This window comes from Aegilops tauschii, chromosome 3 (genome assembly GCF_002575655.3).
Source record: "Aegilops tauschii subsp. strangulata cultivar AL8/78 chromosome 3, Aet v6.0, whole genome shotgun sequence".
NCBI lineage: Eukaryota > Viridiplantae > Streptophyta > Magnoliopsida > Poales > Poaceae > Aegilops > Aegilops tauschii.
In genome coordinates this window covers 389930171-389948806 of record NC_053037.3, presented here as the reverse complement: position 1 = coordinate 389948806, position 18636 = coordinate 389930171, and the positions used below count along the sequence as shown (strand labels likewise).

At 43.2% G+C, this 18636-nt stretch overlaps 2 protein-coding genes across 2 annotated transcripts; both read right to left on the bottom strand.

Moving 5' to 3' along the window:
• Positions 1–1063: 1063 nt before the first annotated feature.
• LOC109758378 (dolichyl-diphosphooligosaccharide--protein glycosyltransferase subunit STT3A) lies at positions 1064–8708 on the bottom strand. The gene is made up of 23 exons (XM_020317228.4): positions 8304–8708; positions 8168–8230; positions 7490–7545; positions 7331–7402; positions 7131–7236; positions 6992–7042; positions 5906–6001; positions 5751–5810; positions 5556–5669; positions 5383–5469; positions 5035–5138; positions 4786–4881; positions 3583–3703; positions 3418–3498; positions 3210–3338; positions 2867–3115; positions 2648–2791; positions 2385–2571; positions 2194–2291; positions 1943–2022; positions 1774–1861; positions 1573–1665; positions 1064–1444 (listed from the first exon to the last, which is right to left on the bottom strand). The coding sequence occupies exons 1-23, from the start codon at positions 8439–8441 to the stop codon at positions 1388–1390; spliced, it is 2370 nt and encodes a 789-aa protein (XP_020172817.1). The 5' UTR covers positions 8442–8708; the 3' UTR covers positions 1064–1387.
• Positions 8709–8999: 291 nt separating this feature from the next.
• Positions 9000–17604, bottom strand: LOC109758380 (nuclear pore complex protein NUP85). The gene is made up of 18 exons (XM_020317232.4): positions 16997–17604; positions 16484–16586; positions 16266–16376; positions 16075–16158; positions 15796–15867; positions 15657–15713; positions 14731–14850; positions 12828–13028; positions 12034–12144; positions 11910–11947; positions 11656–11812; positions 10663–10764; positions 10527–10583; positions 10202–10348; positions 9992–10062; positions 9814–9901; positions 9596–9652; positions 9000–9441 (listed from the first exon to the last, which is right to left on the bottom strand). The coding sequence occupies exons 1-18, from the start codon at positions 17416–17418 to the stop codon at positions 9244–9246; spliced, it is 2196 nt and encodes a 731-aa protein (XP_020172821.1). The 5' UTR covers positions 17419–17604; the 3' UTR covers positions 9000–9243.
• Positions 17605–18636: the final 1032 nt, after the last annotated feature.

Here is an 18636-nt window from a genome sequence, read left to right as displayed (position 1 = left end):
CTCAGGAGGGCTCCTGATGGGCGGAGAGTTCTATGCAGTTACCTCATGAGGCTCAGCTGACGTGAGCCATGACGACCAAGGCCAGGCAGGCGCCAGGCGGGCGCACAGCGCAGGTTTCCTCTTCAGTGCAAGGGAGGCAAGCCGCAGGCGCGGAGTCCCGAGGAATCAGCCAAAGGTTTCCATTCTGGTGCAACAAGACCAAGACCGCCAGGACGGCAGGACGGAGGTCATCACCGAGCCCACCGCAGTGTCACGACCAGAGGCTTTTTGCAAGCGAAGACTACTTTTGTTAGGATAGACTGTACTACTTGTCCCCTTTCAAATCCCGCCGTTGTGGAATCCCTTCCCGCTCATATTTGGGAAGAGGACCAAGGCCACTATATATAGGACTTAACCACCACCATAGAGGAGGAACCGAGATCAGGACAAGTAGAGCACCACACCAACTCAAGAACACCTCACCTCCTGAGGCTTGTTCATCCACGGTACTAGTTCATCCATAGCCCCTCGAGGCAATCCACCACACCACACTGGATTAGGGTATTACACCACAACGGTGGCCCGAACCTCTGTGTCTTTGTGTCTCCTTGAGCTTGACGCGCTAGGCTAGGGAGGATCGCGAGTAGGCAGGCTGGACAGGTTGAGATCTCCGCACGCACCCCAGAGTTCGAACCTCTCAAGGGTTGCCGGATCCCTAAATCCGACAAAACTCTACATAATATCAAGGCTTCCAGCTTATCCAGGCTTAGGATGCTGCATACAGAATAATTCCTTCCCTTTGATAAAAGGGTTCATATTTTTAGACCTCACTGCTTCAAATATAACTGCAGGTAAAAAGTTTGAACAACTTAAAAAGGTCAGATAGGAATGATTATCTAAAATAAGCCGAGAGATGAACTGGATAAGCTAGAAGTTTGATGATGATCAGGCTGCTGACTGCCAACTCTAAAACTGAGTGCCAACAATACCTTTTGTAACACAGTGCCAATCATACCATTTCAAGGTATCATAGGCACTTGCTTTGCTGAGGGAGAAGTGGTGACGATGATGCCGAGGTGCAACGTTGTATACAGCACGCAGCAAGCTGTTCACTCCTTGACATAATTCAAAATTTCTGCTGTTCACACAGTTCTCACTCAATTGCTATATGGGAAATGGAATCTCCTGCATCCGGGTGACGCTTTCCTCTCCTTGCACCACAGAACCACACTGGAGGTGCAAGAGAGAGAGAAATGTGACGCGCGGCAAAGTATACAAAAAATGTGGATATCTCTAACCAAGTTCTTCTCGTTAGCGTGTAATTTTCCCGAGCTCGGGAACTTTGGGCAAGCCAAATAGTGAGTTTGTGTTCTTTAAGGGTAATAGCGGGCATGTGTTCTCTATTCAACTACTGCCATGGGTTCTTCTTTCCAGCCCCTTTGCGCATTAAACTTGTTTTCGAACTCTGCAGTCAAGAAGAAAGGAAAAGATGCTAAAGATTCAAAAGTACTAAAGTTGTACTGAAGCTGCATCAATTAATTTGGATCGGACGGATACATGATTGTAGGCAAGCTGTAGTGTTGTCTGGCTTACAGATTTCAATTTCAGTTTCAACTTTCCTCGGACCCTGTTCTTTTGCGGTTTCAGTTTGTAAATCCTAACCATCCAGTGCTGGGTTGTAAAAACCTGCATTAAGCAATATGGTACATGAACACGTTGCAGGTGCAGTCAAGCAAAGCTGCGAGGGGGACTCTGGTTTCTAAATGATTGGAGGGAAGAGTAGTAGCACTGTACCTCCTCAAAATGGGTCAGTTTAAAATGCTTCCTTCCTATTTCATATCTTCTCGCTCTGTCAAACCCCTTGCCATCAGTCTCAGCGAATCTAGATGCAAAGGAGAACAAATGTGAAAGAAAATCCATGATTGTGATACATCAGCATGGTAACTTCCTTGCACTGACAGACCTGTAATAACAAAGCTTGTACATGAGGCAATTCAGCATTGTTGGAGTGCCCTGAGCATCAACACGGTAGTTGCCATCCCTCTATAGAAATAATATAACATAATAACTCAGAAGAAGTCTGAAATTTCACATAGTTGATGGTGCTTTTCTTCCACATGTTATACTAGAATGCAAACTGATATTTTTAGTTTTCTACCACGACACTACCGAATGATATGCACGATAGTTGTAGAACACAAGTTCACCACTCACAAGGTAATCCTGTTCCTTGATGTGAGGGAATTCACCACCTCCGATTCGAACCATCCAGAGGAACTTATTAATATCATCACTTGGGTAGCCAATAAGCCCTGAAAATAAAATCGTCAGGTTTTATGGGGTCGGGATTCAGGAAGCACTTTGTTTAGAATACTGTTATTTCTGCAAGTCCAAAACACATCAACCTCCAAAGACCACAAGCACATATTTAACATCTAAGGAATTGAAGATCTCCCATGCTCCTTTTTCTGGGGATGACATTGCTGTCCCAACTGTCGCTATGTGCGTGTTATTCCAGGTATTATTGTCTACAATCACGGTCCTGTTGGCCATTGCAGTTGTCTGATAACCATAATCCCACCATGACGCAACCTACAGCAATCATTGCCATCTTTCTATCAGAATGATGCAATTCAAGTGATCAGAGTAGGTCCATTCGAAGGCATACCTTATCGTCCACTTCTGTGTTATGGCGCAGCCATGCATAAGATTCACGGAAATCGTCATAAACATGCAGCCCGTCGTGTGAACGTGATGTCAGCACAATTGAGGGTGCAGAGTATGCTTCTGCAGCTGCCCATACACAATGGATCTGCAAAAATGGATCGTTGAGTAATAGCGTCACTTTTAATGAGAATGCTGCTTCCAGTGAAAACAGATACCTTACCACATAAAGTCCACAAAGCATGATCAGGAACAGTATACCCATGGCAGATGCTTCAGAAGGCAGTACACAAAGCTTCTCCTCCTTTTCGGGCCTAACAGGAGAACTTCCCACCAATTCTGTTTCCTTCCGACTCTTCTTTGATGATCTTTCCTTTGAAATAGTCCCCATTTTTTCTTTTTTTATGTTCGCATTTTTCGTGGAAGTTGTGATAGTGGCTGTACTGGAACTCCCTGGGGTACTATCTCCTGCCTTAAATTTGACAGGACAGTACATCAGTAAACCTTTTGTAGAAACTAAATCTGGTAAGAATATTAGAAAAATAGTACTAATGAAATAATCATACAGTAGGAAGGGTATCATCTGATATTGGGCGCTGAAATTTCATCGATCGTGTGAGGACGTTAAAAGCTTCTGACAGAGCAATCCCAGACAAAATGCACACGGCAGGGGCAAGAACAAGCATCAGTCGTACCTAACATTGCACTAACATCACTATCAACTGATAAATAAAGCAATACGGTACTGTAAATGTCTTAGCAGTGATGACTTACCATTACCCCAGAGAAATATACTGAAGTTACCAAGTACAAGACCAAAAATGAGCTTGCATCAGATAAAGGTAAGAAGCATGACTGCAGGTTGTGTTGCAACAAATTAATTAAAACCATGCTAAACACGAAGTAAAATCCATTTTCCAACAAAACATGAATGCTTACTATGATCCCAGCAGGAACTAAGAAGGCTAGCACATTGATAGCCATAAAGTAAGAAGGCCAGGTAGGTGGTTGATGTTCGCTCACGCTAGCAATGATAGGGATGTACTTGCTTGCATATGTTCTGTCAGAATGGAACAAAGCGAAGGAATTCAAGGCATCAACTTATATAGAAACAGAAGAAGAATTCATCATAAACAGGAATCAGAATTATGTACATCCTGTATACAGAATAAATTTCAAGTTATCAGTACATCGTGGGTAATAGAAAGAGTGGATTCCATTTTTTACCCCCTACTTTGATATTTTTACGCTAATTACCCCCATTTAATAGCTTTTCATTCGAATTACCCCATGCGACAAAAGTTTTGCCAGTTTTACCCCATTTAAAGTATTTTAGGTTGTGGATAGCTTCTCCAGTGGTTCTTTTGTCATACAAAGCATCAATGGAATTATGCCTAGTACGATGCAACACCCAGAAGCAACGGAACTACTGCACATATGATAATTGCTTGTACGATACTAGCAGGATGCTAAATCCAATGGTCTTTATTTCCTTTGCCCAAATGCTGCAAGGTCAGATCCAAATCATCATACAAATATCGGATAAGGCCTGTCATACATATAGCAGTGCTCCAGAAGCAAATGCCGTGAAGAAGAATGAGGTGGAAACAATGAACAAGGAGCTGCGTGACATGAAGAAGTAATTTATCAAGGCAAAGTGGTACGTGCGTACATCTGCCGACCGTGAGAAAAAACTGTGTTCGGCTAAGCCATTTGACCGGTTCAGGCACGGGAAAAGATGCCAGAAAAAAAATGCGATGTGGCACGTCATGTGTGCCTGATGACCAGGGCTCACCTGATAGATCACTAAATGGGATAAAAACTCGTAATTTTTTTAAACGGGGGCAAAACTTTTACTAAATGGGGTAATCCGGATGAAAAACTGTTAAATGGGGTAATTTGTGTCAAAAATGTCAGCGTATGGAGTAAAAACTGGATTCACTCTAATAGAAATCACAATTCTTTTGTACTAATGCGGAAACCTAGAAGGTAGCATATCTCTTTAGAAACTCCAAATCCAGAGGAAAGGTGGTTCCAATTAAAATTGTCATGTTTATTGTTAACCAGAGTGAAGGCTTTGTTATCAGTGAAACAAAAACAAGAACAAGTCTTGCGCCAAACAAATACTTTATGAGAACTTACGGGTCAAGTAGACTCAAACTGCGCCCACTCCAACCTTTTGTTGGGCTAGATGCGACCAATGCAGCAAGTATTGCTACTACAGCGAGACAAAGGGCTCTGCAGGAATCCTTGATATTAGAATGTGTACAGAACATCTACTTTGTTTTGACTTATGAGAAACAAATGTTTGGTCTGCCAAAATTATGAACCAGTATCAAGTGTAACACGTCTTTTAACGCACATTAACTGGTTTTGACATCAGAAACTTACAAGCCAACCGTTAGTACAAATGTCATGGCCACTTTGAACAGCCGAGGAGTTAAAAGTCCTTTGATGTAATACACAAGAGCAACCACGTGGAGGATTATAAACACCTGGAATTCAATCATCATTTTCAGAAATAAAGAGAAAGCAATTACTCCCTCCGATCCATATTACTTGTCACTCAAACGGATGTATCTAGACGTATTTCAGTGCTAAATACATCCATTTGAGCGACAAGTAATATGGATTGGAGGGAGTAGCAATTTTTTAACAGATATACAAAAATTGGGTGAAATCAGACAATTTAAGGGGGGAAAAGGAACACATGCGTAGGTAGATAATCAATTGGTGTACCAGAAATGATGCAAAGTGCTCTGATGTCAATACTGCATTAAAACCAACCACAGGTACCAATGCTGCCAGAAGTGTTCCCAGTACAACCTGCATGGTGCTAATCATGATAATGAGAATCTGTGCTGTTCATTTGTGCATAACCAATCGGTAAGCCATTAGACTTATCGACTTACAAGGGGAGCATAAGCAACGTAAAGTCGTGAAGAATAACGACCAGTTACAATACACAGGAGAACATGCATTGGGATAAGGTTGATGATGAATGTGTAGCCTCCCCAGGAACAGACCTGAAAAGCGGAAATGCAGTATAATGTGAAGAATTTTCTGAAACTTGTAGCTATTCTAAACATTTTCGAAGAAAAACTTACCATGTAAAAGTAAGAGAGAGCATTAAGTGTTGCATAAAAGAGTGACCCCGTGTTTAGTGTCTGCATAGTCATCATTATGTTATCTTCTTGAGGACACAAAGAGAAGGTTAAAATGGACAAGGCCTAAAATTCTAAGGACGCTTTGAGAACCTAACCTTTACATATAGATAAAATGTGAATATTAAAGCAAATATTGCTACAGCTTCGTTATCGTAGCTGCCTGCAACAGATCTTGAGATGTATGAGGGGACCTGCGTATTAGGAGGAATGGTAAGTAGTTTCTCGATCAAGTGCTATTTACAAGATAGTGTATAAGGATATAGTAGCAGTAGGTAGGCATATTTATAAAAAGAAAAAGGAAAGATGATGTCTCATGGTCGCAGATCCCAAATAAATGAGAAAAACACAGCCTTACCCCATGGCTCAATGATCATTAGGATTTTTATTCACAGGAAATTTCAACCTTCATAATTCAGAAATATTTCGGTTCTCAGCTTTGTGTTCCAGTCCCTATTTTTCATATTTTCCCAGGCCAGGCCATTCTTGGACCTCAACTTTTTTAATGAAGCTGCTTTGATCATTCAGCTCTCAGTTTTTAGATACTGATTCTTGTGATTAAACAGTTGTAAAATCTCTCTGAATTTTCCTGTTTTTGACATGTAAGAAATGAACCTTGTCGGTTACAGAAGGCTTTTCGGATAAATAGTGAAGTCGAAGAACCAAATAAGCTCACTTGAAATGATTAGGACGTAAAATCATCCGGAGCTCAAACCAGAGGACCAAAATATGACTCCTTTGTTTGGAAATGCCAAATTCAACTCCTAAACATTGATCGGCTGAGAAGTGATTTGACAACTATTCCAGAAAAGAGATAATTGAGAATAACCTAACAAATGAGGATTGGGCTGTGAAAAAGTTATTCGGCTAGGAAGAATGAAGACACAAATTTACAAAAGCTTTTGCTCATACAGTTGGAGATATGGAAGCAATTTTTACAAAGCTAACAGAAATATCGCATCAAAGTATCCCCATTCTCTAATTTACCCACAAACGAATGGACGAACAGACCTAGCCGACATTTGTCCATTGGAACTCACAGCAAAGTACCAATACACAAGTGTAAGCAGCAAGGTATAAAATGAGAAATATAAATCAGGTAGGCATATAGAAAAAACTTAATTTTCTCATGGCCAAACTGAGCAGTCCCTCCACAAAGAAAAGATAAAAGAAACAGAGAATACCATAGCTAAGATAGTTGCTGCCATTAAACCAGCCCCATGACCCTTCGCTTCCTGGAAGGTAAAGTACATAGTTACTACAGAACTTCTGTGGTTGTAGAACTAGTGTAAGCACATGTGATTCTTATATCAGGAAAACAACCTTTGTCAACAGATAAGTTGCCCAGGAAGCATTTGCCGAAAAAATCGGAGCAGTGAACACACAGACAGTCTCCACCGACAATGGGATGTTGAGGGAGTTTAGCAACCTATACAAGCAAAACACTTGAGGCGCAATCGCGGTTTTTCAGAGCTGTCCGACAACGCGTTGCTCTATGCTATGGAATGAAACATTTTACATACCACCATATCGTGCCTGCCGTCAGTGTCAAACCAGGATAGACGGTGCCGCCAATAACACGTCCGAGGGGGTACCTATAACATACAAATAACAATAAGAAACGACGAACATTCATAACGCATACTGAATGATTCATGTGTCCCGGCAAGTGGCAACCATACCATGTTCGATCGTCAAACCAGTTCCAAAACTCGTAGATTCCACTCTTTGACAAAAACTGAGACAAGGCAGGGAAACATATAGCGAATAAAAATACATACACATTATGGAACATCAATACTTGTACAAAAACGTAAGCTGCAAATTACACAAAAGAATACTCCCTCCGTTCCTAAATACTCCCTCCGTCCCATAATATAAGAACGTTTTTGTCAAAAACGTTCTTATATTATGGGACGGAGGGAGTATTTGTCTTTCTAGAGATTTCAAATGGACTACCACATACGGATGTATATAGACATATTTTTAGAGTGTAGATTCACTCGTTTTGCTCCTTATGTAATCACTTGTTGAAATCTCTAGAAAGACAAATATTTAGGAACGGAGAGAGTACATCCCAAGTCCCCAATCATATGCAGAGGCCAGGATGCTTTGCCCTTCCATTGGGGAAAAGAAAACCAACATTTGTCCCAATTTTCTCGCCGCTTAATACCACTACCATGTGAAAGTAAACGAAGCTTCCTACAGCCATAGTTACCAAAATTCGAATGTAATAACGCTCCGAGCAAACACAGCAACGCGTCCTGCTACGCTTTGAGCTCAGTTTCACAGTGCTGCTACACACCACAGGCACCTGAGCAACGGACAGTGGGCAACAATGTGACGCCGCCGAAACTGACCTGAGTGACGCGGTAGTTGAAGTAGGGATCGAACTCGTGGATCACGCTCTCATACTTGATCACCTGCGGCACACCAACATGTGAGGCGGGCATGGAGTTCGCCACAGGATCTAGAGAACGTTGGCGTGGATCTTACTGAGAAGAGGCGGATGGAGAAGGCAAGGACGCCGATAAGGAGGAGGGCGAAAGCACACAGCATGCCGCTCAGGGCGTTCCGGAGTCGGCCGCCGCCCCCGGCCGCCATGGAGATGGACCCGGCCTCGAGCTCCGCCATGGCGGCTCAGCGGAGCAGTGGAGTTGGGGGAGCAGGCGAAGGAAGGCTGTTGGTGTAGCTGCTGTGTTGGTGCCCTGCCGTCGAGCCGCTGCGTGCCGTAGCAGTGGAGTACTGAACTTGTTTGGGCGATTTGGCACTACCAAGTTTCCAGATCGAATTCACTGGTGATCATGATTATATGTAGAAAGAAACAAAAGAAAACGCCCATCCGATTATATGCTGGCTGGCTACGAGTTGCTAAAGCTCACCAAAAAGCGGCTAATGTCTGGTTGGACTTTTGTCTACACAAACAAAAATGGTATTCACAATCACACCTGACAACCAGTCAACGTGGACATCCTTGTGCACAAGGGTCAAATTTAGAAGATTTGCTCTATCCAATTATAAAAACATTTATGGGGGAAGAAACATTCTCCCAGTGACAATGGGCCAAGTCGTTCGGATTTTTTTTTTAGCAGATACACTCCTTTGAACTAGAACCATGACAAAAGTTATGGAACGGAAGGAGTACTTTCTTTTCCACAGGTCCACTGTGCATGTTAGAAATAAGCACACTGATTTTATGCAACAACATGCTGGTTTTTTTACCCAAGAATACAGTTACAAGCACCGTTTCGTATAAAAAACAACAGACAAATGAGATCACCAAAGCTAAAAACAATATATGATACATCTATGGCAGAGCCGCTGAACCAGAGCGAACTAATTCAAACTTTCTCAACAACAAAATAGGGAGCCTGATTGTAACTGCGGAGTAACGCCACCAAACTGGAGCTGACACTCCACCAGATACAACCAGAGTTCAAGCTTCTTCAAGAATGGCACGGGCAAGATTTGATCCCAGAGCCAATCTGACAGAGCTCAGTGCATGGCTTGGTAGGTGATTACTGCAGAAGTCAGGACGCAGCTTGGCCATGGACAGTTCTTGTAGTTTATTTAGCAACAAGGTCGTCTCGGCAACATTCAGTAAAGGGCGGGGTTTGCAGTTGAGTAGTTTCACCTGTAGAAAAGGTGGCGACAGAAAATGGAATCAGAACTCCAAACTTCTTAAATGTTAATCCGGATTAAGATAAGATGAAGAAATATGATTTAGCTAAGCTATTTCGCTGAATGAAGATCCTTAGTGCTATACTAATCAACCAGCGGGAGCTTACCGAGTCATGTAGAAGGGGCAGCCAGAAACGTTGTGGTGTAGAAGGATTTCTCATTAGCTGCAAAAGAAAAATTACATTGTATATAAGGAATAAAAAAACTAATGCCATAGATCTTAAACCTGGAGACAAGATAACTATTCCTACAAGCTGCATGCTTTTTTGCACATCTTCTACCAATGGTCTTGAATTGAAGTATTGAACTGCAGAAACATTTTTACCTGTATAAGAAACTCCACGGTCTGCCGAGCAGCCTCGCCGGTCCTTCCTTCTAGTGCCTGTTGAAGGGATCTCTTGAAATCCCGGTACCTTTGCAAAAGCATATGTTAAGCTGATGTCACACTTGTGAAGAGAAAAGAAACAATAATTTGATGAAAAAATCAAAAAGGAAATAAATACCTGTGAAGGAACTCAAGACCACCTGCACTACCAATGTCTGAACCTAGTAACTCGAGCAACCCTTCCCATTGCTGACCAAGCAAAATCACTATTAGATACTGTCATGAATAATATAGCTGCTAAATTGTCTGCATATTTTGATCCATTTTACTTGGTTAATACTGAAGACTAAACTAACTGTAGGGGAGGAAAAAGGGAAGAATTTGACACCTTAAAATTATCATCTGCGACTGACTTCCCAATGCGTTCAAACAATTGTTGAGCAATTCTATCAAGTCGTACTTTATCATGAGCTTGCTGAAACCAGTAAACCCCAGTTCCTTTTCTACCATGCTTCCAATGGTAACAGCCTGCAATCTAAAACCAAAAAAAAAAGTTATTAGATAGGACATCTTGAGCCAGTTAAATACAGAATTCCAAAGTTAAGTTTGAATATTTAGTTGAAGAATAAGCCATTTTAAAACCCAAGATGCTCATGAAAAATTGTGCTTATCTTAAAAATAAAGTTACGCGTGCATTACGAACCACATTTTACCTTCATGATGTTTGTACCAACATTCTCCAGTTCATACAAACGACAAAGTTCCAAAGTCTGCTCACACAAACGAGTTTTAGGTGACAGAAAAAAATACAGAAACACCACAAGTAAATATCAAATTGAATAAACGTACCTTCAGCACTAGACGGTTATCTTGTATGGGTTGCTTGAGAAGTAGAATCTCCAGCAGCCCTAGACCTTGGTTTAGACACGAGGACAGATAAGTCGGTGCGATCTGAGTACCAAACATGCAAGATGGCCATTACCAACAACATCAAAATAAGACATTCGCCTAGCATAGATAAACAACATCGATTCTATAGATCTGATACAACAAAGTGGACAACGGATGGTAGCAAACTACACAATACGCATACATACACTAGAACATTCAGACCCACATACATCAGAATATTGTTCAAGAAAGAAGTCTATTGTAAACCCTGAACCATGGCTGAAAGTCCCATAAAGCCCTGAACTATGAAACCGTCCATATTAAACGCCATTTAACTTCAGCCCTGTTAAGCTTCATGCACTAGCCAACGCAACCCAAAGTCCAAACTGATGGAAAAGGCTAGGCAATCCACATATACACTTCAACAAATCCTAACCTGGTTTTAGATAGTCGTTTTACATTTTGCTGTTTTCAAAAAATGTGAAAACTAGAAAGCACCAATACGGCTGGGTCAGCCGTAACCCCATGCTGTAAGCAGGCGACACGGGGATACACTCGGCTACACGTATCCCCGATTATTCCCTTTTTCTGATTTTGAAAAAAACAGGGATACGGTGGGGATACTCACTGGATAAGATAAATGAAATTCTCTAGTCATTTTGCACATGACATAGATGGTCATTTTTTATGATTTTCTTATGACATCCATGAATTGTTTTCATACTTCTTTAGAAGACTAACACAAAACCATTTTTCAAATCGTCCTAGGATTTGATTTCAATGGTTTTAGAAAGTTCGGGATTTGATAGACAGTTCGAAAGTTTGGGGTTCAAGTCACACCAGGCAAAATAGTTCAAGGTTCAAAATGGACTTTTCTCAATATTTAAAACCACAGAACAGAACAGAAGCTGCTCTAGTCATTTGGTAGTGCATTGAGTACATAAAACTCACCTGCCAAGTTGAAGAATGAGAACACAAAACTTGAGCGTAGACTAGCCGGTGCAGTTCTTCTATGCTTATGCCACCAAAGTTAGGTCGTTCTTCATGCAACATAATATCCGCATAGTCATTATCAGCTGCCAACAGCTCCATACAGTGTGTAACCATCCTGTGGTCACAGATGGCAAAATCTATTAGGTCACAGTGTTTCAATGTTGACAGTAGGTGGAAAATCAAATACTCCGAGTAACAGATTGTCCATTTACCAAGGCCCAAATTTTTTTGTGCATTCCGCCAAGACAACCTAAACATGAAAAAGAAATGTTACATCGGCAAGAAAGGAAAGACAAGGGTTATATGGAGTCTGCCAGGATAATGTTGCATGCCAACCTCTGGATTTTCTGAAAGGATGCCGTTAAGCAGGCCTGTTAATCCATTAGTGTCGAAAGACGGCTTAAGCTGTATGCATTTCTGTGCTAAGTGATGCATCCCTTCAAAGCCCTGAAACAATGGAGAGAAAAGGCTAAACTGTTGCACAAAGACTCCTTGAACTGTTCACATGTATACATTAAATTAAAAGCTAACTGTTGCACCATACGAGAGATAAGAGGTTTCAGGAAATTCAGTCAGGGTAAATATTTAGCCATCTTAAAAGCACAAAATATTGCACAAAGACAATTCAAAATCAATAAAAAAAAAAGAATGAGACCGAGAGGTGTGACCACATTCCCCAGCTTTTCATTCCAAAGAAGATGAAGACTCGAGCCCATGTTGGCTAGATGCAGTTGTTGTGCCCTAGGCCCTAGCCAATAGAGCTGTGACAGTGAGAGCTCTAAGTAACCATAATGGCTGGTCATTGTTTAGAGGGGGGGGGGGGGGGGGGCACTCATACAATGGGTCCTGGGGTCATGTAACAGATTAGAGCACACATTCAATTGTAAAATGATCTTGTCAACAAGGGGTTGCTCTAATAGCAATCATGAAACTGAAAGCCATGGGAGGAAACTGCATGCAAAACCTTAGGTAATAGGGAAGTAAGGGCATCTGGCACATCTTTACGCAAGCATTGGGAATCAAGGAATGTCACAGAAGTATTAAGGAAAACTGAGAGTTACTCAAGCAAATGAACCACAAAGCATTAGAACTGACAATACAAGAGGCAAGTGCATGGGTATGAGACGAACCACTGTAAATGGCCTTATATAAAGAAAATGAGAAGCGAATAGCTCCAGCCAATGGGAAGTAGCAGCAGTGAGGTCCTTTATGTTTCCCATCATGATGTGAAGCAGATTCTTCAAACCATCACGAGTTTTTTGGTGACTGCACTGAATCCAAAATGCACTGCACTCCAGTTTACTTACTTGACCTCGCCATTTTTCCCATGCCTGCAAATACAAGTAGCTCATCAAATCTTTCTGTGAACTTCAACTGGGACAACTTTTTTTAACACATAATTTAAAGCTTATGAAGGCAAAAAGAATGACTACGGAAGATTGACATAACAATTTCACCAAGCCCAACCAGTACACTGCCCAGTTTCACAGATGAGTAACAAGGTAAAACCGTTTCAATTAGAAGTATTACCAAGAAATCACATATTTCACTTTGAACCATGTGTCATATTACCATTAAGGTCAAGATTTGCATCTCAGGGTACCAAAAGCAGGCACGAAATTCCAATAAAAGAGCATATGTGCCACATTAAAAGATGTACCCTGACCAATCCTCATTGCCTCCATGCAGGGCGTTGTCTTTCGCCAGAAGGATGACGGGAGAGATGTGGGGCATGCAAGATAAGATCCAGAGCCTCATTATTCAGCTTTAGAGTTTAGAGGATGGATGCAGGATAGCATTTTGAAGACAGTTGCGTTCATTTTCCCTTGTGTTTTGTTTTCGGGACTGTCCGAGCTATGGTAGTGTGTTTTGGATAGTTGTTCTGGTTGTTAGGTTGTCGCATTTTGGATCTGGGAGAGAAGAGGGATCAGGGATGGGTTTCACTACAGGTAGGGCTGAGACAAACGCTAGTTATTGGGCTGGGCCATATCGGAAACATACCTGTGAGGTATCGGGATTAAAATTCGTTACTTTTCATGCTTAATCAGCTGATACTCCCTTGATATGTATTGGAGACAAATCCATGTGTGATATGGTATCCAATACGGACACGCCACCCCCAGCAAGTATTTGTGTTTTTTAGACCATTTATAGAGTTGTCCCCAAATAATTCTCCTTGAACCTCGGTGGATAATGAGTTTCGAGCAGCAATCAGTTCTCCAAAAACTTAAAGGTAGTGACAAACGGTGAGGAATATACTCATAGTCTCATACTTAGGCCCTGTTCGGAATCAATCCGCTCCGCGGAGTTGTGGAGCTCGGTTTTGGCAGCTCCGTCAAAGTGAGCTGCAGTCTCGTCCGCTCCGGGAGCGGAGTTAGAGGAGCGGAGAGGAACCAAACACTCCCTTCATACTCAACCCCCACATATAGGCTCCCTTGGGCCTATGACATGGACTCGACATAGGCTGAAATTTTTTATATTCAGTGCTCGCCAGGTCGCTTTTATTTCTGATACTTCCATGCACCAAACAGTTCGGCAGACATTTAGATATTGAGGGAAGGTGGTAATGCACTCATATTTCAACAGTGGGCACAAAGCAGGTTGCAGCCCAAGGAAGCAGCAGCAAGTGATGAAGAGGGAGCCAAAAGCACCAGCAATCATTTGCAAACAGTAGGATAAAAAATGCAAAATAAGTTTGGCAGCATGGCAAGTAGCGATGGTGCTACCTAACAGTACAAGCAGCACCATCATGTGGAAATTGAACATGAGAAGGCAGAAGTATAACTATAACATTGTGGTACGGAGGCACTCTCATGAGCAGCAGTAACTGGTCATCATGGTGGTCATGCAAGGCATAGCTTGTAATGTGCAGCAGCAATGAGGGTAAAAACAGGATAATTAATATTGTTATGATTTCGCAAGGATAAGGGGAAAATGATCATGTCATTAGTGGTTTAGATCTATCCAACTTTCATAGGGGTGCAGAAGAAATTGTAAAGTGCTCAAAAAGATGGCAACATTTATAAAGCATACCTTGATGAAATCAGGTCTTGTTTTGCAGCACTGCCCTAATTTACCCTTTGGTAAATCCGGTCTCATGCGCGGCATGGTTGAGACAAGAACTGCAACAGCCTCAACCAACCCGTTTTCTGTCTGATGGACCAAAGGACAAAAGCCGTTTATGTTAGGATTAGTTGTACATAAAACATACTGACAGCAGAGAATTTCATATTATATGGGCAAAGCTACAAGAGAATACATGCCCCATATAGAAATAACTTGCAAAAGTATAAATAAAATACTATGTCCGAGTGATAACCGCAAGTAAATTAGCACAAGTGCTATCAAAATCAAAGAATAAATCAGGGAAATATAGCAGAGTAACATTTTCTTGTATCTTATTCGTGAATCGTAATTATTCAAGCAAAATATGAAGGTAAGTCAAACCCCAAAACAGACCAGAGAAATTGCGAGTCCTTGCATTACAGGTCACTCTCTTCCCATGATCAAGTTAACAAAATTATGCATTAGAATGGATCCATTCATCATTGCCACCTAATTGTTCTCTTCATAGCTGTATCGACAGGAGGGCGGTGAAAGCGTACTATTTCTAGGCTACTGTTTAATATTTTAAATAGGATTAAACTTTTAAATGTATACGGCCAACAATATAACATAACTGCACTTGGTGCAATAGCTGAACCACATGAACTTCATAGAAAAAAAAGGGACAAACTGAGTGTGCATTTTTCATTGCAATTCTGCATTTGAAAATCTGGGTAGTTTTAAATTCTAATTCGGTAAAAGCCTAAAAGGAGAAGGCAAATAGGGCAATACAATTATCGATGATCTAGGCCCTTAAATCAAACCAGAATGATATTTTATTTGCAAGATCAACATCACTGACAAGGTGACTAAAGAAATCAAGAATGGCCTGAAAGTAGCAACAACCTAAGTACCTCACGGTTGTCCATCTGACCCAATTGGTATGATCCATGAAAACGTAGCATATTCACCTGCAAGAAAAAAAAACTTCAGATGGCAAGCTACACACAAGAGTATAAACCTATGAAAAACGTGCAAAACATATAGACATACCACAACATCAAGCCATCCAACTGACAGTGCTGCCGATAATCCATTCCAGTAATCATCATCATTTTCAACAATCTACAAAAATACCACTTATTATCAGACATCAGTTCACTCTCACCAATAGTAAGGTACAAGGGTTGGACCATGGAAGTAATACATATTAACAGAAGTAAATAGATAAATAAAATATAACAGAGCATCAACTCAACAGGGCGGTCAGTTATTAAAGTTTGTATACCAGACTGGCCTCTATATACTATCATTGATAATAGAAGAATCAACCTGCAGGTTGATTAGCTTTTTCTGGAAATTGTTGAGCTTGAAATACACCGTGCCATCCGTCTTGGTCAAGAGGCTGTCGTAATCCTAATACCAAAATAGGAAGAATAAGAGAGATATAAGCCCAGGCATTGTGACAGTAAATATGACTTAATAAGGTATAACAAGGCAATTGTCAACAGAAAGAGCATTACGGCTAACCAATCAACGAGTCGCTCCGGAAGCCAGCTGTGTAACTCTTTGTCAACATAGAATATTTCTAACAATTCCCAGGCAGCCTTTAAACTAGTAGGCTTCTCTCTAACCTGTAAATTAAAATATAGCAGTTACTCCTTACTGGAAACAACAAAAATATAAGTGAACTTAAATGATAAGAAAGCATCGTAAGTTTGTAACACATATAGACGGTCACCTTAAGAATTGCCCTCGGATCTTCAATCATGAGAGCAGGAAGAGAATCTTGGTTGCCAAGAAGATTACCGATGGTTTTGCTGTATTCGAGCACATATTGCCACCTAATCAAAAAAATAATCAATAAGAACAAGAGCAGATTTTACAGTAACTGGTAAGGTTCTTCCTGTGATGCGACTGCCCAGTAAGGTTTATTTTTGCAGGCATGATTAATATATGCATCAGAATTCAGAATGGACGTCTGAGAGGTACAACTATAGCTTCTATAGCACATGGATGGCTGCCAAAGTCACTACAATTGTAACATGGGTTGTAAAAGTTAAAAGATTTTGAATAGACATGTAATGCCCATTTCCTATATAAGCATAAGTTGTGTAACAAACTCAAGCAATTTGGACCTCTGAACCGTAAGAAATGTGAAATAGAGCTCACCGTTACAATTGGTACTCAAATCAATCCCTAATCAAAACCAGATTGCATTAAGCAGCGAACACACGAAAACCAAAATGCTCACCATTCTGCGTGCTCTGAGACTGAGTGCATGTGCTGCATAGCAGCAGCATCTGCGAGGGCGTTCTTCCTGCTCTGCAGCAGCGCGAAGGCCGGTACCGAACCGTACTCGATCCGCCGCATCTCCGCCTCATCGACCTCCTCCTCGACCTCCGCGCTGCCATTGCCAGCGCCGACGCCGAGGTTCACTTCCACCACTCTCCCGGCGACCTCCTCCGCGCCGCGGCCGGCGCCTTCCTCCGGACTAGGAGGTCGGAGGCAGGCGACCTGCAGGAGGTTGCCGCTTGACCAGGAGATGTAGACGCGGGAGATGGGCGGCGGCACGCCGTGGCGGATGGGCCGCACAGGCAGTGCCGACGCCGCGTGCTTTGGCTCCCCCGAGAAAGGGACGATGGCGCCCCCGCTGTCGGCCGGCATGCCCGGCATCGTCGGCGAGGAGGAGCTAGGGTTTTGGGGGGAGGGGCACGGCGGGGAGGATTTGGGGCGGCGTGGGGAAGAAAGGTTTTAGGAGCTCGAACTTGTTGGGAAACCGGGGCCACCGAGGGGTCGCGGCGGCCTTGTGCGTATCGCACGGGCTAGCCCCTCCCCCACCCCACTTAAAATAAAATGGGTGGGTACTTATCCTTGACCCCTACCTTATATAAAGTAACGAGGAGCCATCATTATAACACCTGATCATTGATTAATAAACCTGGTCTCCTTCATATCTTTTAAGTCATTTACTTTTGCGTGTTCGACTACTTCGTCTACCGCTTTCGCTCTGCAACCTCGGACCGGACTCGCCGGCGGAGTTGCGGAACACGTTATCAGCACGCTTCGCTCAATCAACTCTCCGTCAAGCCTGCGTCACGCCTGCATCATGCAGGCTTTCGTCGATCCTGCGTAGGTATAAGATCCGATCCCCACTTTTGCAAAAATGGATTCCTCTCGTTACTGCGATTCCGTTTTTGCGATTAGATTATTTTTCGGATTTAATCTACCTATGGTGTGGATTTTCCTCCCAAGAACCAAGCGGACGAACACGTCGCCGTTCTTGGACTAAGAGGAATTTGTCGACTGCACTATAGGGAGTCGGTACAGATCGCGATCCAGATGATCGCGGTACCGCCGCAAAAGCACCAGATGTGCCATGCGTCGTCGTTTTTCGGATGAACGCGACGAAGATCCGCATCCCGAGGCCGGCGTCCAGATGACGCCGTGCTGTCCGCGACCCCGCTGGTCGCGCGTGAAGCGTCGTGCCCTGCTGGCCGCGACCCCGCTGGTCGCCGGCGCCGCCCTGCTGGCCGCGCTGCGCAGCCCCGCCCCGTCTCGCTGGCGCGTGCTCGCAGCAGCCCACCCCGATGGTCGCTGCCGCATCCTCGTGCCGTGGCCGTGGCCACAGCCGCTGCCGACGCCCCGTCGCTGGCCTGGCCGCGCCGCGCCATGGCCGCGCCCCCCTCCCCCCGTTGGCCGCGCCATGGCCGCGCGCCCCGCTGGCCTCGCCTCGCGCCCCGCTTCGCGCCCGCCTCGCGCCCTCGCTGGTCGCGCCGCCCTGCTGGTGGCTGCTGCCCGCGCGCGTGCGTGCCCTGGCCGCCGCCGTCGGGTGGCATGGCCGCCACGGCCGTCGCCGTGGCGTGGCGAGGATGCCACAGCCACCGCTGCCCT